Below are 24,820 nucleotides of genomic sequence, written 5' to 3'. Positions count from 1 at the left end.
GCTTGATCAGAGATATTCCCATCCACCCCCATCTCCATTACTGAAAATCAAACTCTCTTTCCTAGTCCTGTTGAAATAATTATGGCCCTTTCCACAGAGGCTGCCCATTTACTTGAGTGTTTCCAGCATTTTTCTGCTTTTATTTCAGATTTCCAGCATCTGCAGTTTTTCATGTTGGTGTTATCATCTGGTTTGGCAGCAAACATTAATAATCACGAGAGACATCCAGAATTTGTTTCACCATTACTGTTATCTCACTCAGCACTCAAGATGCATTCCTGGCATTGAGGCTTGATTGGTTCTGTTGAGGGGTATAGATAGGGTAAATGCAAGGAGGCTTTTTCTGCTAAGGTTGGGTGGGACTAAACTAGATGTCATGGTTTAAGGGAGAAAGGTGAAAAGCTTAAGGGGAACATGAAGGGAAACTTCACTCAGAGGATGGTGACAGTGTGAAATGACCTGAAATGGTGTATGCGAGCTAAATTTCAAGAGAAGTTTGAATAGGTACATGGATGGCAGGGGCATGGAGGTGGGACTAAGCGGTTTAAATGGTTTGGCATGGACCAGATGGGCTGAAGGGCATGTTTCTATGCTGTGGTGTTCTATGACTATGTATTTATTGTAAATTAGAGCTTATGTATTGAATTGTACAGCTGCCATAAAATAACACATTTCATAATGTATGTCAGTGATATGAAACCTGATTCTAGACCAAGAGCATTATTTCAGCCCTCTGTTGGGGCAGCACTGAGCAAAGTACCATTGTCCATGTCAAGGCACCTTGAGTAACTCAGTCTGTTGCAGCATATCACAGACCAGGGGTGATCTGGTGATGGGGTGCAATAAAGGTTGGCTGAAGAATATGTGATCAACTCTTTAATCCATGTGTTCACAATGTCAGAAATATTATACATATCTTAACTCTTTTTACAGCAATAACTTCAACCACACAGATAGCATTATAAAATATCAACCAATAAATTTCATCCTGACATCAGTCCAGCAGCTGAATTTCAATGTCCCATGTGTTGAAATACTACCATAGAGAAACAGAAGGAATTCCTTTTAATTCATTTCCTCATTTTCCAAATGAGGCATTTGCATGTCCTTTTGGGTTGAGAACGACTCTTAAGGAAATAAGGTGATTGTTTCATAAAAGGCTGCCAGCAAGAATGGAGATATCAGATCTGCCTACATTGCTTTAGGACAATTAAGTCTGTGTAATGAGTATATAAAAACATCTACATAACTCAATGCAGGGAGATACATTTAATTAATGACTACTATAAACTATAATAGAACCTGTGTCATTATGGTAATTGTAAAATAAATTATGTGTAGTACCACTTTTCCAAAAAAGGTTAGAAAACATTTAACACCAAGTAAAACAGCCTGACACATTGAATTAAGGCAACTTCTTCAAAAAAAAGTATACCTTTGTGCCAAAGGCAGTGTGTGTGTGCGTGCGTGCGTGTTTGTAAGCCTCCTATGTAAAAATAATTGCTAAGTTATTTTCCTTGTTACAAGCAATCACTTGAACTTTGTAAATGAAATTCTAACTAGATTACAGTGTGAACTAAACTCCCTGGAAAACTGAGGCAAGTACGCAAATGCCTCGATTTTCCTCCTTAAAGATTTAAATTACAATCATAATTTATTTGAAATAACAATGGTTAAAACTCCGTTGTGATTTGTGTTACTTCAGAATTCAGGTCCTGTTCTCTCACAGAGTGTGAGCCCTTTCTGGGCTTGTTCACGCCTAGTCATACTGGCTTGTTGACCATCTCAGAGGGGGTACAGGCGCAAACCGATTCCCTGGTGGTCTTTCTAGCTCGGGTGAAGCTATTCTCTTCCAACCTGGTACGCAGGGGCAGGCAGAACTCACGGAAATACCGCTTGAAATTCTCATCCAGGAAGGCGTAGAGCACAGGGTTGAGGCAGCTGTTAGTGTACCCCAGAGCAATGCAGAAGTGCCAGCTGACCGAAATCAAGGGACTTGAGCCAACTTTCACTAAGGCTTTGACAATGACGAAGATGTGAATCGGTGTCCAGCAGATGATGAAGATGGCTACCACCACAAGGACCATCCGTGTAATCCTCCGCAGGTTCCTGTCCTTTTCTTTGGAGCCTGAGAGGAGTCGGACGCTTCTCAGACGCAGGATCATGAGGCTGTAGCAGATTGTAATGACCAACACCGGGATGACAAAGGCAAAGATGAAGACACAAATTTTGGTTACATTTTCCCAGTATCTTTTGGGCTCTGGGAATTGAATGCCACACATCACACTGCCTGCAAAGTGAAGAAGGATAAAGACCCATGAAAAATCAAAGTTGTGTAGTATACACCTCAATCTCTGTGCCAGTCATGAAAACACCGGTGGTTTTGAATCTGTATGTGGTGTATATCCTAGTCTCTGCACCAGTTGTGAAGACACTAATTGTTATGGATGGTGGATTGGTTGCCAGTCAAGTGGGCTGCCTTGTCCTAAATGCTGGGTGTTATTGGAGCTGTACTCATCAGGATCAGTGGAGAATATTTCATCATGTGCTATGTAGGTGGTGTAGGGAATTTGGGATGTCAGTTGGTGTAACTTGGTGGAGTTCCTGCTTCTGAATTTTCCTTCTGTCCTTGTGTGGTTGGTAGTTGAGTTTCTGATCAATTGGTGATTGTCAGGGTATTGATAGCGGGTGATTGACAATTGTAATGCCATTAGATGTGACAGTTTGCATTAAAACTCTTTGGAGATAGCCACTGCCTGCCAGTCATGTGGTGTGAATGTCCATGCTTGAATGGTGTCTAGATCTTGGGGTGTCCCAAGCATGGAATACCTCATTAGCTGAGTAACTGTAAATTGAGTTGAGCATTGAGTCGTTAGCAAACAGACCTTGTAATAGAAAGTCATTGGTGAAGCAACAGGAAATGGTCGGGGCATTGAACACTAAGCTGCGAAACTCCTGAAGTGATGGCTTTGGACTACAATAATTGACCTTCAATAAGCACAATAATCTTTTGTGGATATCACTTCAACTAATATACAATCATGCAAGAAAGCTGGTGCTTGTTTGACCTATCCCACTTAGAAGGTGCAGTCCCATACATCCTGACCTCTTCCTGTTGCTTACTAGTACATTCTTTTCAATTACAATTCCCTTTTGAAACCTGCTGTTTAAACGTGCTTGCAGTACCCCTGCAAGTGATCCACCCCAGATTTTAACACCTTCCTGTGTTGAAGACTATAAGATCATAAAACATACAAGCATAATTTGGCCATTTGGCCCCTCGAGTCTGCTCTGCCGTTCCATCATGGCTGGTTTATTATCCCTCTCAACCGCATTCTCCTGTAATCTTTGACACCCTTACCTATCAGCCTGTGCTTTAAGTATACTCAATGACTTGGCCTCCACAGCCATCTGTAGCAAGGAATTCCACAGATTTGCCACCTTCTGGCTTAAGAAATTCCTCCTCATCTCTGTTCCAAAGGGATATTCTTGTATTCAAAGGCTGTGCCCTCTGGTCCTAGACTTCCCTCAGAGGTTCCCAACTCGAAGTCTACGGAACCCTTAACAGTATTGGTCCATGGTGCAAAAATGGTTAGGAGCCCCTGCTAGATTCTTGAAACACTGATAAAACTATGTCCTGCCGAAGGGTCTTGGCCTGAAATGTCGACAGTGCTTCTCCTTATAGATGCTGCCTGGCCTGCTGTGTTCCACCAGCATTTTGTGTGTGTTGTTAAAACTATGTCTCATTTTCTATTCTGGTTCCTTTACCTTTGATCTTAAATCTGTGTGGCTCTGGTTTTTATGTCCCTGCCAGTGAGGATGCCTTTTCCTTAATCATTCTATCAAAAGCCTTCATGAGTTCAGAAACACAAATAAGTCTCCTCTTAACCATTTTTGAGCTGCGGTGACCAACAGGTGGTGGCTTGGTTACAGTATGTAGCGGTTAGCAGAATCATGTTACAGTGGCAACAATCACTGAATAGAGTTTGATTTGCACCGCTGTCTGTAAGGAGTTTGTGTGTTCTCCCCATTACTGGCTGTGTTTCCTCCAGGTGCCCCAGCTTCCTGTATGGCTAGGATTAGTGAGCTGTGGGTATGCTATATTGTCACCAGAAACATGGCAACACTTGTGAGCTGTCCCCAGCACATCCTCAGACTGCGTTGGTCATTGACACAAATGGAAGTACGTACGGTATGACAAACAAAACTAAGCTTTAACTTACCGTTATCATCTGGGCGTGTGATGGCCATGACCATGACAGGGACTCCGATAGCTGATGACAGCAGCCACATGCAGACATTAACAATCTTTGCATTCATGGGTGTGCGGAAATCCAGTGCCTTAACGGGGTGGCAGACGGCAATGTAGCGATCAACGCTCATCATAGTGAGAGTGAAGATGCTGGTGAACATGTTGTAGTAATCAATTGATATAATTATCTTACACAACAGCTCTCCAAAGGGCCAGGTGTTCATCAGATATTTGGCACTCTGGAATGGCAGCGTACTCGTGGCTAAAGCATCTGCCAGTGCAAGATTGAAGATGTAAATATTTGTAGCTGTCTTCATCTTTGTGTACCTGAGAAAACAATAGAAGCTCCATTATAGCTGGACATTTAATGGAAAAATTCCTTGGTTTCCTGCAGGGACTGACTCTTGCAGAGTAACGCATACACAATGCTGGAGGAACTCAGCAGGTCAGGCAGCATCTATGGAGAGGAATACTGTCAATGTTTCAGACCTAAACCCTTAATCAGGATCTTTCAGGACTCTTGTTGAGGTGACTACTAGTGATGCAGCTGGAGTCTACTGTTGGTATCCTGCTGAACTTGAAAAGTGTAGAGTATAATTGTCCTGTACCAATTAGTCTTCAGCCTTACAGCCCCGAATACTAGTGCACAGGGTACCAGTTGCGAGAGAAAGGTACCCACATATTTTCCTCCCCCCCCCCCCCCCCCCACCCAAGATCAAGACATACATGTGTGATACCAGAGCTGAGGTCAGTAACCCAATCCAAATCAAGGATTAGAGCAGTTCTTGCTAAATTATTAAATCCTCCAATTATAACCAACAAGAATATTCCTGAATACACAGTTCTGTCTGTTGTCCTTGAAGCCTCATGTGGTTCCTCCAGGTACTCCTCTTTCCCCTTTCATTCCAAAACATCTACAGATTAGGATTAGTATGTTGTGGGCATGCTATGTTGGTGCTGGAAACATGGCAACACTTGCAGGCTGCCCAGTGCATCCTCACTGTGTTGGTTGTTAACGCAAACAATACATTTCACTGTGTTTTAACGTACATATGACAAGTGAAACCAATCTTAATCCTAAATCAGGTGAAAGAAGTGACCTGGGAAGGGTAGCACCTCTGGTGAAGGAGCTCATGTGTCTATGCTGGGGCAGTTTACTCATTCACCTTTGATGCCCACCGGACAAGCAGCTCTCACCTGTGTCTCCAAGTCACTGTTTGCATGTGTCAGCGGCCGTACCCCAGTACACTACTTCGGCAGGTGGGCTAAACCAGGTGCATGTAGCCAGCACACTTATACCCCGGTGAGGTAGGGCCATTCCTGCCCTAGCATGAAGTCAGCTCTGATGGACTGGGCAGATGAAATCTACAGTGAGATTCAATGACCAGGAAGGCAATTCTGCAACACTTCGTAGAGAGTGAAAGGCATGATGTCGGTCATAGTTGTCTACTGCAACCAAGTAACCAACACTGGACCCAGACTTATGAGGTTGAGAGAGTGAAACTGCCCCAGTGCAATAGCTTTTCCACTTTAAAACTACCGCACAGATTTCCCATCATCATCGGGTAAGACGGACAACCACAGTCATTAATCTTAAATATTTATGTCTTAATCATCATCAATAAAAACAGGGGTGATATAATCATTTTCAATTAGCTGGCTGTGTGGGCTTGCACTTGATGCTGGGTCCTCTACGTTACAACAGGAATTGCACTTCAAGAGGTACTGAGGCTGAAAAACATTTTGCAACATGCTGAAATCATGAAAGGAATGACCAGATGTTTCAAAGAGCTGCAGAAATGGAAACCAAAAATGCTGGAAACAACAGGTCATTCAGTGCCTGCAAAAAGGAGGAATTTATGTTCCAGGTCTAAGGTGTTTCAGGCCTCACTGTTGTAACCTGGAGCTTATCTGTATGAAGTACAGTCCCTTAGGAAGCTTTGTGATAATGGCACAGGGACCAAAATTTAGTCAGAGCATCAAAGGTTATGGGGAGAAGGCAGGAGAATGGGGTTGAAAGGGACAATAAATCAGCCATGATGGAATGGTGGAGCAGACCCAATGGACCAAATGGCCTAATTCTGCTCTTATGGTGTTAACGTTCCTCCTGAAGGGCAGAGTCCCTGATAAATCTACAATATGGACCAAGAGTATCAGCCTGCAATAGAATTGAACCCACAACCCTTCATTATGAAAGCAAGAGTGCTAAGACTGATCACCAAGGTATAGGCAAAACCCTTAATCTGATTTCTAATGTGTTACCCAGACACAACTGAGTTTGAAGGAAATGTGTACCTTGATGCAGTAACTACAAGAGCACAGTTAATTCTACTGGATTGATCTCATTGACAGTTATTGATGAATCTAACATGAGCATAAATTTTACCTCTATCTTCAGTCCAAGTTCCATGCATGAAGTTCAGCTTTGGCAGAACAGGAGATAGCACCATTAGCAGGATGAACCCATGCAGAATCTTATTCCTGAAATTGTCTGTTTTTTGTACTCTCACTTAACAAAAATCATTGTCTAAACTGTACAAGTGCTGGATTGGTGGGAATTGAATTATCACCTGTCAGGTTTTGGATTGTATGGCCTGATTCACTTTCAAGTGCTCTTCATCTTATGTTCTTGATATTTATCACTTATTATTATTATCAATTTTCTTTTCTCAGCTCAATCTGGTAAAACCTGAGGTATGGGCATAGCCAAGCATGCTCATTTGTCAATTGCTAGGAACTTTTGGACTATTTTCATGTTTAGTATTGTGGCTTTCTGAAGATTTACATAGATATTGCTGTGTAGCCCTAATTGTTTAATGCTATTGTATAGTGACTTTGGGATGACACCAGTTGTAGATATTACTGGGACAATGTATACCCTGTTCATGTTCCATAGTCTTTCAATTTCCTAGTTTAATTCAGCATATTTCTGGTGTTTTTCACTTATTGATTTCTGTAAGTTATGTGTGTTTGGAATAGCTATATCTATTAAATAAGTGGTTCTTGCTCGTTTATCCTGTATTATTATATCTGGATGGTTACTAGGGATTGTCCTATCTGTAATAGCTGATCAGTCATAGTATAAATTGTGATGTTCTGATTCTAAAACTGGAACATGTTTGGATTTATAGTAAGATGTGATTTCATTTGAGTTTATATTTTAAAGCACACTTTTGATGAATGTTTGTCACTTGATTGTGCTGTATAAGTAACCAGATTGTGTTAAACTGCTACAGGATCCTAGTTTTTCTTGGCATTTTCAACATTTAACATCTTGAATTATGTATTTTTGTGAATTTTTTTCTGTTAACCACCTGGTTCTCTATTGCCTCAAGGAACCCTATTATTATTGTTTCCATGTTTTCCCTTTATTTGCACAGTTTCATAAAAAAGAATCATAGACAAGTACAGCACAGAAGCAGACCCTTTGGCCCATCTAGTCTGTGCCAAACCATTTAAACAGTACAAAAAAATTGTTCTTTTGCACAGTGGTTGTCTCATTTGGTGGTGGTCTTTCATTGATTCTATTGCATTTCTTGTATTTACTGTAAATGCCCACAAGAAAATGAATCTTGGGGTTGTCTATGGTGACTTATGCACTTTGATAAATTTACTTTGAACTTCAATAGGCTGTCTGAAAATATTCTCAAATCATAACTGTTCCTTGGGTGATTTAATTTTGAGTGTATTTTTAAGTACATAACTAATGAGGCTAATGTTTGCTTTATAGTATTTTGAAATGTTTCAGTAAGTGCTGGAAAGTCTCAGCAGAGACACCATCTGTACAGAGAAGCAATTACCAATTTGTATCCAAAGTTGCAATTTGACATTCTCAGATTTCTACTATTTTCTTCTCACCATTCATTACCTACTTAGAAAAATGGTTAACTAGCTACATTAAATTACAACGTTTTTTTTTTTAGCACAACCATTAAAATGGACAAATAGTGACTATGTTTTCCTGAAATCCTTGATAGGATGCATAAGTGGGCTGAGAAGTGGCAGATGGAGTTCAACCTGGAGAAGTGTCAGGTGGTACACTTTGTAAGGACAAACTCCAAGGCAGAGTACAAAGTAAATGACAGGATACTTGGGAGTGTGGAGAAGCAGAGGGATCTGGGGGTACATGTCCACAGATCCCTGAAAGTTGCCTCACAGGTAGATAGGGTAGTTAAGAAAGCTTATGGAGTGTTAGCTTTCATAAGTTGAGGGATAGAGTTTAAGAGTCACGGGGTAATGATGCAGCTCTATAAAACTGGTTAGGCCACACGGAGTACTGTGTCCAGTTCTGGTCACCACGCTATAGGAAGGATGTGGAAGCATTGGAAAGGGTACAGAGGAGATTTACCAGGATGCTGCCTGGTTTAGAGAGTATGCATTATGATCAGAGATTAAGGGAGCTACGGCTTTACTCTCTGGAGCGATGAGAGGAGACATGATAGAGGTGTACACGATATTAAGAGGAATAGACAGAGTGGACAGCCAGTGCCTCTTCCCCAGGGCATCACTGCTCAATACATGAGGACATGGCTTTAAGGTAAGGGGAGGAAAGTTCAAGGGGGATATTAGAGGAAGGTTTTTCACTCAGAGAGAGGTTGGTGTGTGGAATGCACTGCCTGAGTCAGTGGTGGAGGCAGATAAACTAGTGAAATTTAAGAGACTACTAGACAGGTATGTGGAGAAATTTAAGGTTGAGGGTTATATGGGAGGCAGGGTTTAAGGGTTGGCACAACATTGCAGGCTGAATGGCCTGTACTGTGTTGTTCTTTTTAACCATGTATGTTTTGTGTTGCTGTAATGTGTTTTGTGTAAAGTGGTCCAGGAGGAACGCTGTTTCATTTGGCTATATTCACATATGTTTGAATGACAATTAAACTTGAACATTTATTTAGTTTGTTTATTGACTGATAGATAGAGACACAGTGTGGGATAGGCCCCTCCAGCCCTTTGAGCTGTGCCATCCCAACAACTCCGATTTAACCTTAACCTGATCATGGGACAATTTACAATGACCAATTAATCTACCCGGTACGCCATTGAATTACGTGAGGAAACCGGAGCACCCGTAGAAAATAAACATGAAACAATCCCACCAGGACAAATTCCAGTGGCAGCAGGCTTTCTACACAACATGTAATTGGTAGATATTTTTGATGCAACCAAATTTTGATGTGCATCTGGAAGGGCCAGGCACCTTTGGTTTACTCTTTTGCAAGTTGCCGCATAGGAGTGGCACTTGATGGGAGGGCTGCTGCCCGCCAGCACCAGCAAACTCTGTTCCATCCTGAGCTCCAGTGCTGATGGTGTGGAGTTTGCAAGTTCTTCCTGTTACTGTATGGGTTTCCTCCACATATTTTGGTTTCCTCTCACGTCCCCAAGATGTACAGATTGTTATGTTAATTGGATGTTGCAAATTGTCCTTGTAAGTTTTACCCTCCACATTCCTGTCAGACTTGATGAGAATGTGGAGAGGGAGAAAAAATATTAGGGAATGTTCCATTCAGTAGCCACTTTATTAGGTACACCTGCACACCCCGTGAATGCAGGTATCTGATCAGCAATCATGTGGCAGCAACTCAATGCATAAAAGCATGCAGACAAGGAGTTCAGTTGTTGTTTAGACCAAGCATCGGATTGGGGAAGAAATGTGATCTAAGTGACTGTGACAGTGGAATGATTATTGTTGTCAGACAGAGTCGTTCATGCATCTCAGAAACTGCTGATTGTTTTCACGTCCAACAGGTTGCAGGGAATGGTGTGAAAAACAAAAACAAGACATCTAGTGAGCAGCAGTTCTAAGAAGAAAAATGACAGAGATCTGAGGGGAATGGTCAGACTGGTTCAAGTTGACTCAAAGCTGACAGTAACTCAAATATCCATATGTTACAACAGTGATGTGCAGAAGAAGTGGGATGGGCTGCAGCAGCAGAAGACCACATTGGATTTAATCAAATTGGCACTGCGCATATTGAAGAAATGTGAACTGACCTGGTGTCCTGCTATGATGTCTAGAATCCAATTGCACCATTCCCTCAGTGTTGATCCAGATTATCTGTTTGACGCTCTTAAATATGATTGGAGTGTTGCCCACTGTTTGACCTACAGGGTTGCACAGGTTACTTCTCAAGCAAATGGAGCCCCGTGACTTGCCTTTCATCAAATCATTAATGCCGAGAAGAATTTTTATTCTCGAAGTAAATCATAATCCGATCTGTCAGCCTGCCAGATACACAGTTTTTAAGATCCTTTGCTTTGGTAAATTGGAGCAATAAAAATGTTAATCTAACTGTAAAAACAAGTTCAGTAAATAGCCAATTATAAGCTGTGTGTGAATGGACACCAGCATCTTCTTTTTCAAATTTATTGCATAATAATAGCTGCTACTGTGGCATTCAAAACACAAAAATACAACTGCAGATGCTGTGGATCAAAATACGTACACGACTCTGGAAGAACTCAGCAGGTCAGGCAGCATCTGTGAGAAAAGAGTAGCCAACGTTTCGGGCCGAGACCCTTCATCAGGAATGGGGCCTTTCATCAAATCCTGATTCCCCCATTCCTGATGAAGGGTCTCGGCCCGAAAAGTTGGCTACTCTTTTCTCACAGATGCTGCCTGAGCTACTGTGGCATTAATTACTCTCTGCTTTTGCTGAGTTAACTTGGATGCATGCCACAAGATGGCAGCTGTTTAGCGATATAGGAAGGCTCTCTTGTGGGAAAATCAGCATTGGAGATTGTGCAGGTGAGTCTCAGAGCAGAAGTGCAGCAAAGAAAGGAGTGCTGAAATGGGGGAAGATCTGGAAATTAAATGTCCTCTTTGATTAAATTGCGAGATTGCTTTAAAATGCATCTAATTTACTGATGTTTCTCATAGAGGAAGAAATATAGAAAAAGTTGCAGGTGTCACCCTTCTGATCAATGAAGCGGTTTCACTGATCGTCCACGTTGATACCCGGTTTCCTGATTTCTCTCCATCTTCCTTGATCTCTTTAACATTCAGAAATATATGTACTTCCTTAATGTCTTGGAAGAGAATTCCACAGCTTCGCAATCCTCTGCATGCTAGAATCTCCTGATTTCAGTTCTGAAGCGCATGCCCCTGCTAAATGTGGTTAAACACCCACCAACCTTGATGGCCAACGTTGTTTAATTTATATACTCGGCTTTGACTTCCAGATGAGAATTATTATATGGCAAACAGACTCAAAGGAAAAATGTTCATGAGGAGTCACTCACTATTATTCCTTCTGTCCTTCGTCAAAAACAAGGGTGGATGACATTTCTGGTCATGGCACAATGGACATAATCTTGCGTCAAAGAAAATGCAGGAATTGGCATCAATCATGGTATATGGTCATTCTCAATCTCCCAAAAGCCTTTGTGTCATTTGAGGGAATGTGGAACACTCTTTTCCTATATGGCTTTGGGCAGAAATTTGCCTCAGTCTTGCATTTTCTTCATGACTTAAACCAACAAGTTGATAATAGAGCCAGCCTTGATGTCATCACCCTGATACCTTCAACAGTATGATGGTAGAGCATAGTACTAATGGTAAGACTCTTGGCAGTGTGGGGTATCAGAGAGATCTTGGGGTCCGTGTCCATAGGACGCTCAAAGCAGCTACGCAGGTTGACAGTGTGGGTAAGAAGGCATACAGTGCATTGGCCTTGAGATTGAGATTCAACACCCAAGAGGTAACGTTGCAGCTATATAGGTCCCTGTTCAGACCCAGAGTGAGTGCTGTGCTCAGTTCTGGCCACCTCACTACAGGAATGATGTAGAAACTATAGAAAGGCTGCAGAGGAGATTTACAAGGATATTGCCTGGATTGGGGAGCATGCCTTATGAGAATAGGTTGAGTGAACTCGGCCTTTTCTGTTTGGAACGATGGAAGATGAGAGGTGACCTGATAGAGGTGTATAAGATGATGAGAGGCATTGATTGTGTGGATAGCCAGAGGCTTTTTCCCAGGGCTGAAATGGTTAACACAAGAAGGCACAGTTTTAAGCTGCTCGGAAGTAGGTTCAGAGGAGATATCAGGGGTAAGTTTTTTATGCAGAGAATGGTGAGTGTGTCGAATGGCTGCTGGTGACAGTGGTGGAGGGTCTTTTAAGAGATTCCTGGATAGGTACACGGAGCTTGGAAAAATAGCCTATGGGTAACCCTAGGTAATTTCTAAAGTAAGTACATGTTCAGCACAGCTTTGTGGGCTGAAGGGCCTGTATTGTGCTGTAGGTTTTCTATGTTTTTAACACTGCACCTTGGCTCCCATTAAAGTAAGCAAATTTGTAGAAATAAAAGGAAAATGTTGAACATCTTTTGCCTAGATTCCAAAACCAAAGTCACTGGTGATGAAGCATAGAGAAGCAACTTGAGCCACTCCAGTTTGTTTACCATCACAACAGGTCAACATCCAATGCCATTTCATTGACTCTCCACTCAGCTCTAGAACATCTGCACACTGAAGATCCATATATCAGGATGCTTTTCATTTACTACTGATCTGCATTCAATACTATCAACTCCTCAAAACTAATCAATAAGGTCCAAGTCCTGGACATCAAAATCTCCTTGTGTAACTGGATCTTCGATTTCCTCATTTGTAGACCTCAGTCTGTTCAGATTGGCAACATCTCCACCCCAATCAGCATCAACACCGGTGTACCACAAGACTGTACTTTGCCCCCTTATGTGTGGCTAAGCACAGCTCTAATGCCATATTCAAGTTTGCTGACAACACCACTGTTGGCCAAACCTAAAGTGGTGACGAGTCAGCATATAGGAGGGAGATATGGCTGAATGGTGCAACAACAACTGCACTCAATGTCAGCAAAATCAAAGAGATGGTTATTGACTAGAGGAGGAAGCCAGGGATCGATGAGGCAGTCCTCATTGGGGCATCAGAGGTGGAAAGAGTCAGCAATATTTAATTTCTTGGTGTTATCATTTCAGAAAATCTATCCTGGGTTCAGCAATGTAAATACAATCATGAAGAAAGCATGGCAGTGCCTTTACTTTCTTAGGAGTTTATGTAGATTCAGCGTGATATCTAAAACTTGACAAACTTCTACAGAGGCATGGTGCAGAAAATACTCACTGGTTGCATCATGGTTAGTTGGAAACATCAATGCCCTAATCTGGAAAAACACTGCAAAAAGGAGTGGATGAAGTCCAGTCAATCACAGGGAAAGCCCTCCTCAGCATTGAGCGCATTTACAAAGGACGCTGTGAAAAAGCAGCATCCATCATCAAGGACTCTCCCTACCACCCAGTCAGTCACTCTTCTCACTGCTGCCATGAGGAGCAACCACACAACCACACATCTGTTTCATTCTCCACAGATGCTGTCTGGCCTGCTGAGTTCCCCCACCATTTTGTTTGTATTTTAGATTTGCAGGGCTTTGCTTTTTAAGCCTCCTTCCGAAGGAATTTGTTTATCAGGCCTTGGTCCTTACTGAGTTTCTGGATGTTAATAAAAGTGTCAAATGGATGCAGGTATAAGATTCTAATTTTAACCTATGACATAAAAAATGCAGGGTTATGCAATTTTATATCCTGAATAATTAATAAATAAAGGTTCCATGTCAGTAGCAGATTGAATTTGGCTGGGATATCTCAGTAAAAAGTTACACTGGCCAGTTTTCATCCAGGACTCCCTTTAATCTGTTGAGTGTAATCTCAGTCACCCGATTAATATGTACAGTACCTCTGTTTATGATAACAGTGTAAAAGTAGATGAAAAATCAGTTAAATAGTTCATCCTATAATAGTTGATTATTTTTCCTTCTCCTAAATTAATTATTTATTTGTGCTGAGGGTTTATTTGATGTTTCAGCGGCAGTAGATGAAAGCTATGCTATTGTATTTTACCTCACTCATCCACCATCTCACAATTACATTTACTGAGTACCCTGTTCTGCAAATTGCTTTGGGATGTGCTTAGATTACAAAAAGGTGTTATGTAAATATTTCTCCCTTTCTATCGATTTCCGTGCTAAAGTGAAGCAGTGACCTGAATTATCTCTGTTACTTGTTTGTGATGGCCTGTTGCTGTTTGCCTGAATGCACAATGCCACTGGCAAAACAAACAGAACTAAGTCACTCCCAGTCCATTTTCTCAGTGGCCTTGTGAGGGAATACACTGCCCAGTTTAACTCTGAGCCTTCTGGAATGCTTTTGGCAGAACTAACTCTGGAGTACTGTGTGCAGTTTTGGTCACCTACCCACAGGAAAGATGTAAATAAGGTTGAAAGAGTACATAGAAAATTTATAAGGATGTTGCTGGGTCTGGAGGAACTGAGTTATAAGGAAAAGTTGAATAGGTTAGGACTTTATTCCTTGGAATGTAAAAGATTGAGGGGAGATTTGATAGAGGTATAGATATGATCAATGCAAGCAGACTTTTTCAACTGAAACATAGAAACACAGAAAACCTACAGCACAATACAGGCCCTTTGGCTCACAAAGCTGTGCCAAATATGTCCTTACCTTAGAAATTACCTAGGGTTACCCAAAGCCCTCTATTTTTCTGAGCTCTATGTACCCGTCAAGGAATCTCTTAAAAGACACTCGTATCCGCCTTCACCACCGTCACCATCAAACCATTCCACAAACTCATCACTCTGCGTTAATAAAAAAAAACTTACCCCTGACACCTCCTCTGTACCTACTTCCAAGCACCTTAAAACTGTACCTTCTCGTGCTAACCATTTCAGCCCTGGGGAAAAGCCTCTGTCTATCCACACGATCAATGCCTCTCATCATTTTTATACACCTCTATCAAGTTACCCCTCATCCTTTGTTGCTCTAAGGAAAAAAGGCCAAGTTCACTCAACCTATTCTTACAAGGCATGCTCCCCAATTCAGGCAACATCCTTGTAAATCTCCTCTGCACTCTTTCTATGGTCTCCACATCCTTCCTGTAGTGAGGCGACTAGAACTGAGCACAGTACTCCAATTGCGGTCTGACCAGGGTCCTATATAGCAACAACATTACCTCTCAGCTCTTAAACTCAATCCCATGATTGATGAAAGCCAATGCACTGTATGTCTTTTTAAACAGAGTCAACCTGCGCAGCAGCTTTGAGTGTCCTATGGACTCAGACTCCAAGATCCCTCTGATCCTCCACACTGCCAAGTCTTACATTAATACTATATTCTGTCATCATATTTGACCTACCAAAATGAACCACCTCATACTTATCTGGGTTGAACTCCATCTGCCACTTCTCAGCCCAATTTTGCATCCTATCAGTGTCCCGCTGTAACCTCTGACAGCCCTCCACACTATCCACAGCACCTCCTACCTTTGTGTCATCAGCAAATTTACTAACCCATCCCTCCACTTCTTCATCCAGGTCATTTATAAAAATCATGAAGAGAAGGGGGTCCCAGAACAGATCCCTGAGGCACACCACTGGTGACTGACCTCCATGCAGAATATGACCCGTCTACAACCTTGAGTGGGCAAGCCAGTTCTGGATCCACAAAGCAATGTCCCCTTGCCTCCTTACTTTCTCAATGAGCCTTGCATGGGGTAATTTATCAAATGCCTTGCTGAAATCCATATACACTACATCTACTGCTCTACCTTCATCAATGTGTTTAGTCACATCTTCAAAAATTCAATCAGGCTCATAAGGCCTGATATGCCTTTCACAAAGCCATGCTGATTATTCCTAATCATATTATGCTTCTCCAAATGTTCATAAATCCTGCCTCTCAGGATCTTCTCCATTAACCTATCAATCATTGAAATAAGACTCACTGGTCTATAATTTCCTGGGCTATCTCTACTCCCTTTCTTGAATAATGGAACAACATCTGCAGCCCTCCAATCCTCCAGGACGTCTCTTGTCCCCATTGATGATGCAAAGATCATTGCCAGAGGCTCAGCAATTTCCTCTTTCACCACCCACTGTAGCCTGGGGTACATCTCGTCCAGTCTCGGTGACTTATCCAACTTGATGCTTTCCAAAAGCTCCAGCACATCCTCTTTCTTAATATCTACATGCTCAAGCTTTCAGTCTGTTGTAAGTCATCCCTACAATCACCTTTTCTGTAGTGAATACTGAAGCAAAGTACTCATTAAGTACCTCTGCTATCTCCTCCAGTTCTATACACACACTTCCACTGTCACGCTTGATTGGTCCTGTTCTCTGAGGTTGTGTGGAACAACCAGAGGTCATGAGTTAAAGGTGAAAAGTTTAAGGGGATATGAGGGGAAACTTCTTCACAGACAGACAGTCACACCTTATTGATCTCAGAGGGCCGTGAGAGTGTGGAACGAGAAGCCTGCACAAGTGGTGCATATGAGCTCCATTTCAACATTTAAGAAAAGTTTGGTTAGGTACGTGGATGGCAGAGGTATGGAGGACTATGGTCCTGGTACTGGATGATAGGAGTAGGCAGTACCTTTCTGTAGCTCTAACTCCTGGATCAGTCTGAGTTCTTTATTTTCTTAGCATTGTGGTGATAGCACTCAATTTGATTTTTGACTGCCTTACCAGGAGACCACAATCAGCCTGGATTGGAGATAACATTTTGTCCTCCGCCAATCAACACAGCTGCACCTACTCTCTCTGCACTCATGACTGCTTGGCTACGCAGAACTCAAACGCCATCCATAAATTCGCCAAAACACCGTGCACTGGTTGGGAGGTACTAAAAGACTTCAGAAGGTTGTAGACTTAGTCAGCTGCATCATGGGCATAAGTCTTCCCATCACTGAAGACATCTTCAAAAGGAAGAACCTCAAGAATCTTTCATTAAGGACCCTCACCATCCAGGACAAGCCCTCTTCTCACAACTACTATGAGGGAGGAAATACAGGAGCCTGAAGACTGACACTCAATAACTTAGAACAGATTCTTCCACTCCACCATCAGATTTCTAAATGGTCTATCAACACTACCTCACTACTGCTCTTTTACTCTATTGACTTTTTATCGTAACTCCTAGTAATTTGTTATGCTTGCTCTTTTGGTTTCCACACAACAACAAATTTCACAATTAATGTCAGTGATGATAAACCTAGTTCTGGGCAAAAGCATTCATGGTTCTTGCCTCTGAGTCCTATTCTTTGAGGGCAGGAGTGTAGAGGTCACCTCGGGACAAGATTAGGCTCGACTGTAAAGCATAAGGTACTGCAGCTATTTTGGGTGTTGCTCTGTATTCCAGCATCTGCAGCCACTTGTGTATCCATTAGGCTCAGTTAGTGATGACTCTGTGGTGGAATAGTCACTCTGCAGATACTTAGTTTACATTTATCACTTGGCTGCTTGAGCAAGTTATTGGATGGTTACCATGGAATCATCTCCAGGGAGAATCACTTCCGGCCACAAAGTCACGGCATCGAAATACCATCACCAAGTTGGTGTCAGTCATCAAGCATCATTTGCACTAATCTTACGCTAAACTCATTTTTATTGTTTGCAAACTTCCATGGTATCCCCTCAGATTCTACAACTCACCCTCACACTGGGGGCAATCTACAGCAGCCAGTCTGAATTCACAGATGAGGAATTTCTTCAGCCTGAGGGTGGCAAATCTCTGAAATTCATTGCCATGGACAGTGTGAGCTCCAGTTATTGGGTATTTAAAGTGGAAGCTGATTGGTTCTTAATTAGTAAAGTTTATGGAGAGAAGGAAAATAATCAGACACAATTACGTGGTAGGTCAGATTCATGGTTAAATGGCCTAATTCTGCTCCTATGTTTTATGATCTTATTTTAGCACATTCCTTTACAAACCCAGTGATTGCTGATTGTGTTTAATTTCCACCACTGTTTGTAGGTGTTTGAACATTCTCCCCGATCATGTCCATTTCCTCTGAATGCTTTCATTTCCTCCCACATTCCAAGCATGTATTGTTAAGGTTAGTAGGTTTTGGGAATGCTACATTGGTGATGGAAATGTGGAGTTTCTGTGATGTGGTAACTTTCTAACCGAGTCACTGTGCTGCTGACAAATTGAGTAACATTTGACGGATTGGATTAGAACACTTTCATCTTTTGAAGGGGATCAGTTATTCACTGACTAGCTGTGTGTTGAGAAGTTTAACACCCCTTGAGCTCAGAGTACACCTTAAGCATTGCTGACTCTTTGCTATGAAATTGGCTAAGACAAAGGATTAATCTATTCAATTGATATATTGGCTGATGACACAACTTCAGATGGTGACAACAAGACCTTTAGGAGTGAGATCGATCAACTGGTTGAGTGGCAGCACAGCAACGGCCTTGTATTCAATGTCAGTAAGACCAAAGAATTGATTGTGCACTTCAAAAAGGTTAAGATGAGGGCACACACACCAATCCCCATCAAGGGATCAGCAGGAGAGCAATTTCAAATTCCTGAGTGTCAACATCTTGGAAGATCTACCCTGGGACCAGCATGTCGATGCAGTTACAAAAAAGGCACAACAGTGGCTATATATGATTAGGAGTTTGAGGAGATTTCATATGTCGCCAAAGAGACTCATAAGTTTCTACACGTGTACTCTGGAGAGCATTCTATCTGGCTGGATCACCATTCGGTATGAAGGGGCAATTGCACAGATTCAGAAAAAGCTGCAGAAAGTTGTAAACTCAGCCAGCTCCATCATGGACACTAGCCTTGCCAGCAATTAGGGTCCCTCAACAACCAACCAGCCCTCTTCTCATTGCTGCTATCAGGAAGGAGGCACAGGAGCCTGAAGGCATACACTTAATGTTTCAGGAACAGCTGCTTCCATTCTACCATCAATTTCTGAATGGACTTTGAACCCATCAACATTTTTTTTTCTCTTTTTGCACTACTTATTTAACTTCTAAAAAAATATGTACTTACTGTAAATTAGTTTTATATTATTGTGCTGCTGCTGCAGAACGACAAATTTCATGACATATGCCAGTGATATTAAATCTGATACTGGTTCTGATCTTTTGAGTGTCATTGTGTAGTAATTCCACTCATATATTACAAAGTGGTCATTATACCGGTCTAACCTCATTGCTATTCATGTTATTTTACAAGAAGTGAAAAAAGGGTCTAACTGTACCAGGTTGGCTGAAGTATTACCTTCCTTGCCTACCTAGTAAGAAGTTTGTAAGTTGAAGCCCCATTCTCAGAGCTGAACACACAATTTGTTAGAAGGTGATGCTCTGCCAGATTGCCTTCTTTTGAATGAGGTATTGAGTCAAGGTCCATTGTCCTATTTGAATGGATTTAAATGATTCCACGGTGTAAAGGTTTTGGGGAGAAGACAGGAGAATGGGGCTGAGAGGAACAGCCATGATGGAACAGCAGAGCATACTCGATAGGCTGAATGACCCAATTCTGCTCCTGTGTCTTATGATCTTCTGCTGGAGCCTGGGTCCATATTGCTTCCTCAACCAGCACCTCTCAAATTCAGATCAGTTGGTATTCAACACAAAATCCAATTCTTGAATCTTATAATGAAAGCAGAAAGCACTGGAACTACTCATCAGGTGAAGCAGTATATTTAGGAAAATAGAATAATGTATCAAGTTAATGATCTTCCATATGAACTATTTCAATGAATGGTTAACCTGAGATACTAAACCAGCTTAACTCTGTATGGTTGCTAATTGACCTTTTGGATAGGATGGATGATTGTGCAGGTAGTAGTTAGCATATCAACGTCACAACTCTGGTGACTGATCGGAACATCGGGGTTCAAGTTCCATTGCTGTCTATAAGGAGTTTGTATGTTCTCCCATGACTGCATGTGTCTCCTCCCACATTCAAAAGACATACAGGTTACAGTTAGTAAGTTGTGGGCCTGCTATGTCGGCGCCGTAAGCAGGGTGACAGTAGTGGGCTTCCTCCTGCACACCATATTAGTCATTTACACCTGTGACATATAAAGCTAATCTTTAATCTTTGAATACTTCCAGCATTTTATTTATAATAAGCCATTGACTCTGTATGTGGACTCTGGGACCTGACGGCCCTGAGATTCAGCAGTTGTAATTTCCTGTGCAACAAAGGGTGGCATTTGATTAGAATAATCAGATAATTGAATATCAAAACCCATCTAGGTCACTGTTCATTAATAATAATAATAATAATTTTATTTATATAGCACCTTTCATACATTATGATGCAGGCTCAATGTGTTTTACATTGTAAAGATAAACCAATATTGTCAAAAATACAAAAATTATAATTAAAATCATAAGTAAAGATACAAATTATATAGAATAAATTGTACTCGAATATAGTAAATTATATAAATGTAATCAACATCAACAGGCATTAAGTCATCCTATTAGTGGGCTAAATAAAAAAAGTAGGTTTTTAAGTGTTTTGAAACATTCTGCAGTATTAGCCTAGCGTATCTCAGTTGATAGAATATTCCAGATACTTGGTGCATAGGAATAAAAGGCTGCACCACCAGTTCTTGCATGCTTGGCTCTAGGAACACTAAGCACACCAATATTCATGATCTAAGAATTTAATGAGTACAATGCTTATGCTATTGACTCATTGCAGGAAGTAATATTTACCATATCTAGACAGAACATAAAACAAAGCCCTATGGTACAGTTGGTTAGAAAGCAGAAATTTCAAACTACCTCTCTGCTGAATGCACGAAGGTGACTTCCAAGAGAATTGACTGGGTCTCAGTTTCGGTGAAAGCCTCACAATAGAAATAAAAATTCCTCTTGTTTCTCTCAATATTTACTATCAAGGATGGAATATCCAGAACCTCTCCCTCTGATTACAGCTTATACGCACATCTAGGAATACTCAGAAATAACAAAGCAGTGATGTGGTTTTCCAAATAATGTTGTTTGCTGTATCAAAAGAAATCAGTTTAAACTAATTTGTCGGGGGATGGGGACCATAGTCAGGATGGGGCAGCTAGTATACAAGTTGCAGTTTGTAGTGAGACTGCGAGGAAGGACAGTGAAGTGTAACACGGGGGCAAAATCAAGAAGGGAGATGAATATAAGGTTAAAGGTGAGTTTTTGGAGGACTTGGAGGCCCATGATACAATAGCCCAAAGTCAGCAAGGTTTTCTAAAGCGGAAATCTTGCCTGAAAAATCTGTTGGAATTTTTTGAGGAAATAACAAACAGGATCGACAAAGATGTTCTTTACTTGTACATTCAGAAGAGCTTTGGCAACTTGCCACATATGATGCTGTTTAACAGGATGAGAACCAATGGTATTACACAACACTAGCCTTGGCTGACTGGGATGAGGCAAAGAGTGGGAATAAAGGTGCTTATGCTGGTTGCCTATTCTAGTGGTGTTCCACAAGGGTCACTTCTTTTCATGTTATATGCCAATGATCTCGATGACAGGAGTTATGGTTTATGATTAAGTTTGATATGGAGATAGATGGGCAGGCAGGTAGTTTTGAAGAAAGGAGTCTGCAGAAGGACTTGGGAGGATGGAAAAAAGTTGCAGATGGAATATAGAAGGAAGTGCAGTTATGTAATTTGGTAAAAGGAATAAAGGTGCAGACTATTTTCTAAATGAGGAGAAAACTGAAAAATCAGAGGCACAAAGGGACTTATTAGTCTTTATGTAGTGTTCCCTAAAGATTAATTTACAAGTTGAGTCTGTGGTGAGAAAGACAAATGCAATGCTGGCACACATTTTGAGGGGACTAGAATATAACAGCAAGAATGCAATGTTGAGACTTTATAAGGCACTGGTGAGACCTCACTTGGAGTGTTGTGAGCAGATTTGGGCCCCTTATCTAAGAAAAGATTGGAGAAGATCCAGAGGATGTTCACGAGCATGATTCTGGGAGTGTAAGGGCCAACATATGAAAAGAATTTGATCTTTGGAGTTTAGAAGGTTGAGGAGTGACCTCATCAAAAACATATCAAATGGTGAATGGCCTCAATAGAGTGGATGTGGAGAGGATTTCCATAATGGGTGAGTCTAGGACCTGAGGGCACTGCCTCAGAATAGAGGGACATCAATTTAGAACAGAGATGAGAAAGAATTTCTTTAGCCAGTGGAACATTTGATGGCTCTGGCTTTGTTCTCACTGGAGTTCAGAAGAATGAGAGGGGGACCTCGTTGAAACATATCACATATTGAAAGGCCGAGATAGAGTAGACATGGTGAGGACAGTCTAGGACCAGAATAGAAGGAAGTCCCTTTGGAACAGAGATGAGGAGGAATATCTTTAGCCAGAGGTGGTGATTCTGTGGAATTCATTACCACTGATGGCTGTGAAGGCCAAGTTATTGAGAATATTTATTTATTTAATTCAATGATGCAGTGCAAAATAGGCTCATTGACTCTTTGAACCATGTTTCCACAGTAACTCAAACAATCCTGATAAATCCTAACCTAAACACAAGACACTTAACAATGACCATTTAACCTACCTGGTACATCTTTGGACTGTGGGAGGAAACCAGAGCACCTGAAGAAAACCCACACATTACATGGACAGGGCATACAGAGACTCCTTAAAGAATGGCACTAAATTGAGCCCTGAATCCAGAATCCCCCAGGCTGTAATAATGTCACACGAAAGCAGAGGTTGACAGGTTCTTGATTGGTAAGGGCTTCAAAGGTTATGGGATGAAGGTAGGAGAACGGGGTTGAGAGAGATAATAAATCAGCCATGATGGAGTGGGAGAAATGAGCTGAATGGCCTAAGTCTGTTCTAGTGTCTTATGGTTTTATGGTCCAAATTTTATTTATGCAGGACCTGTGGCAACTGCAGAACATCTTGAACACAAGAAATTACACAAATGTTGAAAATCTTGAGCAACACACACACAATGTTAGAGGAACTCAGCAAGTCAAACAGGGATTCTGACTCAGATTCATATTTAGTTATCACAGCAGACTCTCAGTTGCCATTTTATTAGGTACACCTCTACACCTGCTTGTTAATGCAAGTATCTAATCAGCCAATCACGTGACAGCAGACCAATGCATAAAAGCATGCAGATGTGGTCAAGAGGTTCAAACCAAACAACAGAATGGTGAAGAAATGTGATCTAAGTGACTTTGACTGCGGAATGATTGTTGGTGCCAGACAGGGTGGTGTGAGTATCTCAGGATCTGCTGAATTTCTGGGATTTTCATGCACAACAAGTTTGCAGAGAATAGTGTGAAAAACAACAAAAAAAAAACAGAGAAGCAGTTCTGTGGATTAAAATGCCTTGTTAATGAAAGAGGTCAGAGGAGAATTACCAGACTGATTCAAGCTGACAGGAAGGTGACAATAACTCAAATAATCACAGTGGTGTGCAGAAGAGCACAACACAGTGAACCTTGAAGTGGATGGGTACAACAGCCAAAGACCATGAATGTTCACACAATGACTACCTTATTAGATATAGGAGATACCTGATGCAGTGGGCACTGAGTGTAGATTGAAGCGGTGAAATGCGTCACTTGTGTAAACAGCTGTCGCACCTAGAGCTATGCTGGGGACAGGCCACAAGGGTTGCCACAATTCTCGGTCCTAAATGATGCCAGTTTATTCCTCTTTATAGATGCTGCCTGAGTTGTTTAGTTCCTCCAGCATTTTGTGTGTGTTGCAGACTTTCTAATATACTTTGCAGCCATTTGTGCAGTTTTGTAATTCAAATGGCTGTGGTAATGTGAGCAAGGCAGGCAGGTAATTTCCATAGTTACTAGTGGATAGTCTTTTTTTTAATGGTGTCAACACATTTTCTTGCTATTTATTGCTTATTTATTAATTATTATTATTTTGTTTTTCTTCTTTTCTCATTTTGTATTTGCACAGTTTGTCTTTTGCACATTGGTCTTTTGTCCGTCCTGTTGGGTGTGGTCTTTCATTGATTCCATTGTGTTTCTTGTATTTATTCTGAATACCTGCAATACAATGAATCGCAGGCTTGTATTGACATTGAAAATAACATCAGCAAATTTGCTGATGATACTAAGCTGGGTGGCAGTGTGACATGTGATGAGGATGTTAGGAGAATTCCGGGTGACTTGGATAGGCTGGATGAGTGGGCAGATACTTGGCAGATGACGTTTAATGTGAATAAGTGTGAGGTTATCCACTTCGGGAGTAAGAACAGGAAGGCAGATTATTATCTAAACGGTGTAGAGTTAGGTAAGGGAAAAATACAAAGAGATCTAGGAGTCCTTGTTCATTAGTCACTGAAGGTGAATGAGCAAGTGCAGCAGGCAGTGAAGGCGGCTAATGGAATGTTGGCCTTTATTACAAAGGAAATTGAGTACAAGAGCAAGGAAATCCTCTTGCATTTGTACAGAGCTCTGGTGAGACCACACCTGGAGTATTGTGTACAGTTTTGGTCTCCAGGGTTAAGGAAGGACATCCTGGCTGTAGAGGAAGTGCAGCGTAGATTCACGAGGTTAATTCCTGGGATGTCTGGACTGTCTTATGCAGAGAGGTTAGAGAGACTGGGCTTGTACACACTGGAATTAAGGAGATTGAGAGGGGATCTGATTGAAACATATAAGATTATTAAGGGATTGGACAAGATAGAGGCAGGAAATACATTCCAGATGCTGGGAGAATCCAGTACCAGAGGGCATGGTTTGAGAATAAGGGGTAGGTCATTTAGGACAGAGTTAAGGAAAAACT

General features: G+C 41.5%; 1 protein-coding gene across 1 annotated transcript; it reads right to left on the bottom strand.

Annotated features, from left to right (window-relative positions):
• Positions 1 to 1,036: 1,036 nt before the first annotated feature.
• On the bottom strand, positions 1,037 to 10,341 carry LOC132383600 (delta-type opioid receptor-like). Its single transcript, XM_059954787.1, has 3 exons — positions 10,241 to 10,341; positions 4,224 to 4,579; positions 1,037 to 2,290 (listed from the first exon to the last, which is right to left on the bottom strand). Exons 2-3 carry the CDS (start codon positions 4,567 to 4,569, stop codon positions 1,764 to 1,766), a joined length of 873 nt encoding a protein of 290 aa, XP_059810770.1. The 5' UTR covers positions 4,570 to 4,579; positions 10,241 to 10,341; the 3' UTR covers positions 1,037 to 1,763.
• Between the last annotated feature and the right edge of the window lie 14,479 nt (positions 10,342 to 24,820).

Source organism: Hypanus sabinus, chromosome 30 (assembly GCF_030144855.1).
Source record: "Hypanus sabinus isolate sHypSab1 chromosome 30, sHypSab1.hap1, whole genome shotgun sequence".
NCBI classification, from domain to species: domain Eukaryota; kingdom Metazoa; phylum Chordata; class Chondrichthyes; order Myliobatiformes; family Dasyatidae; genus Hypanus; species Hypanus sabinus.
This window is presented reverse-complemented; position numbering and strand designations above follow the sequence as displayed.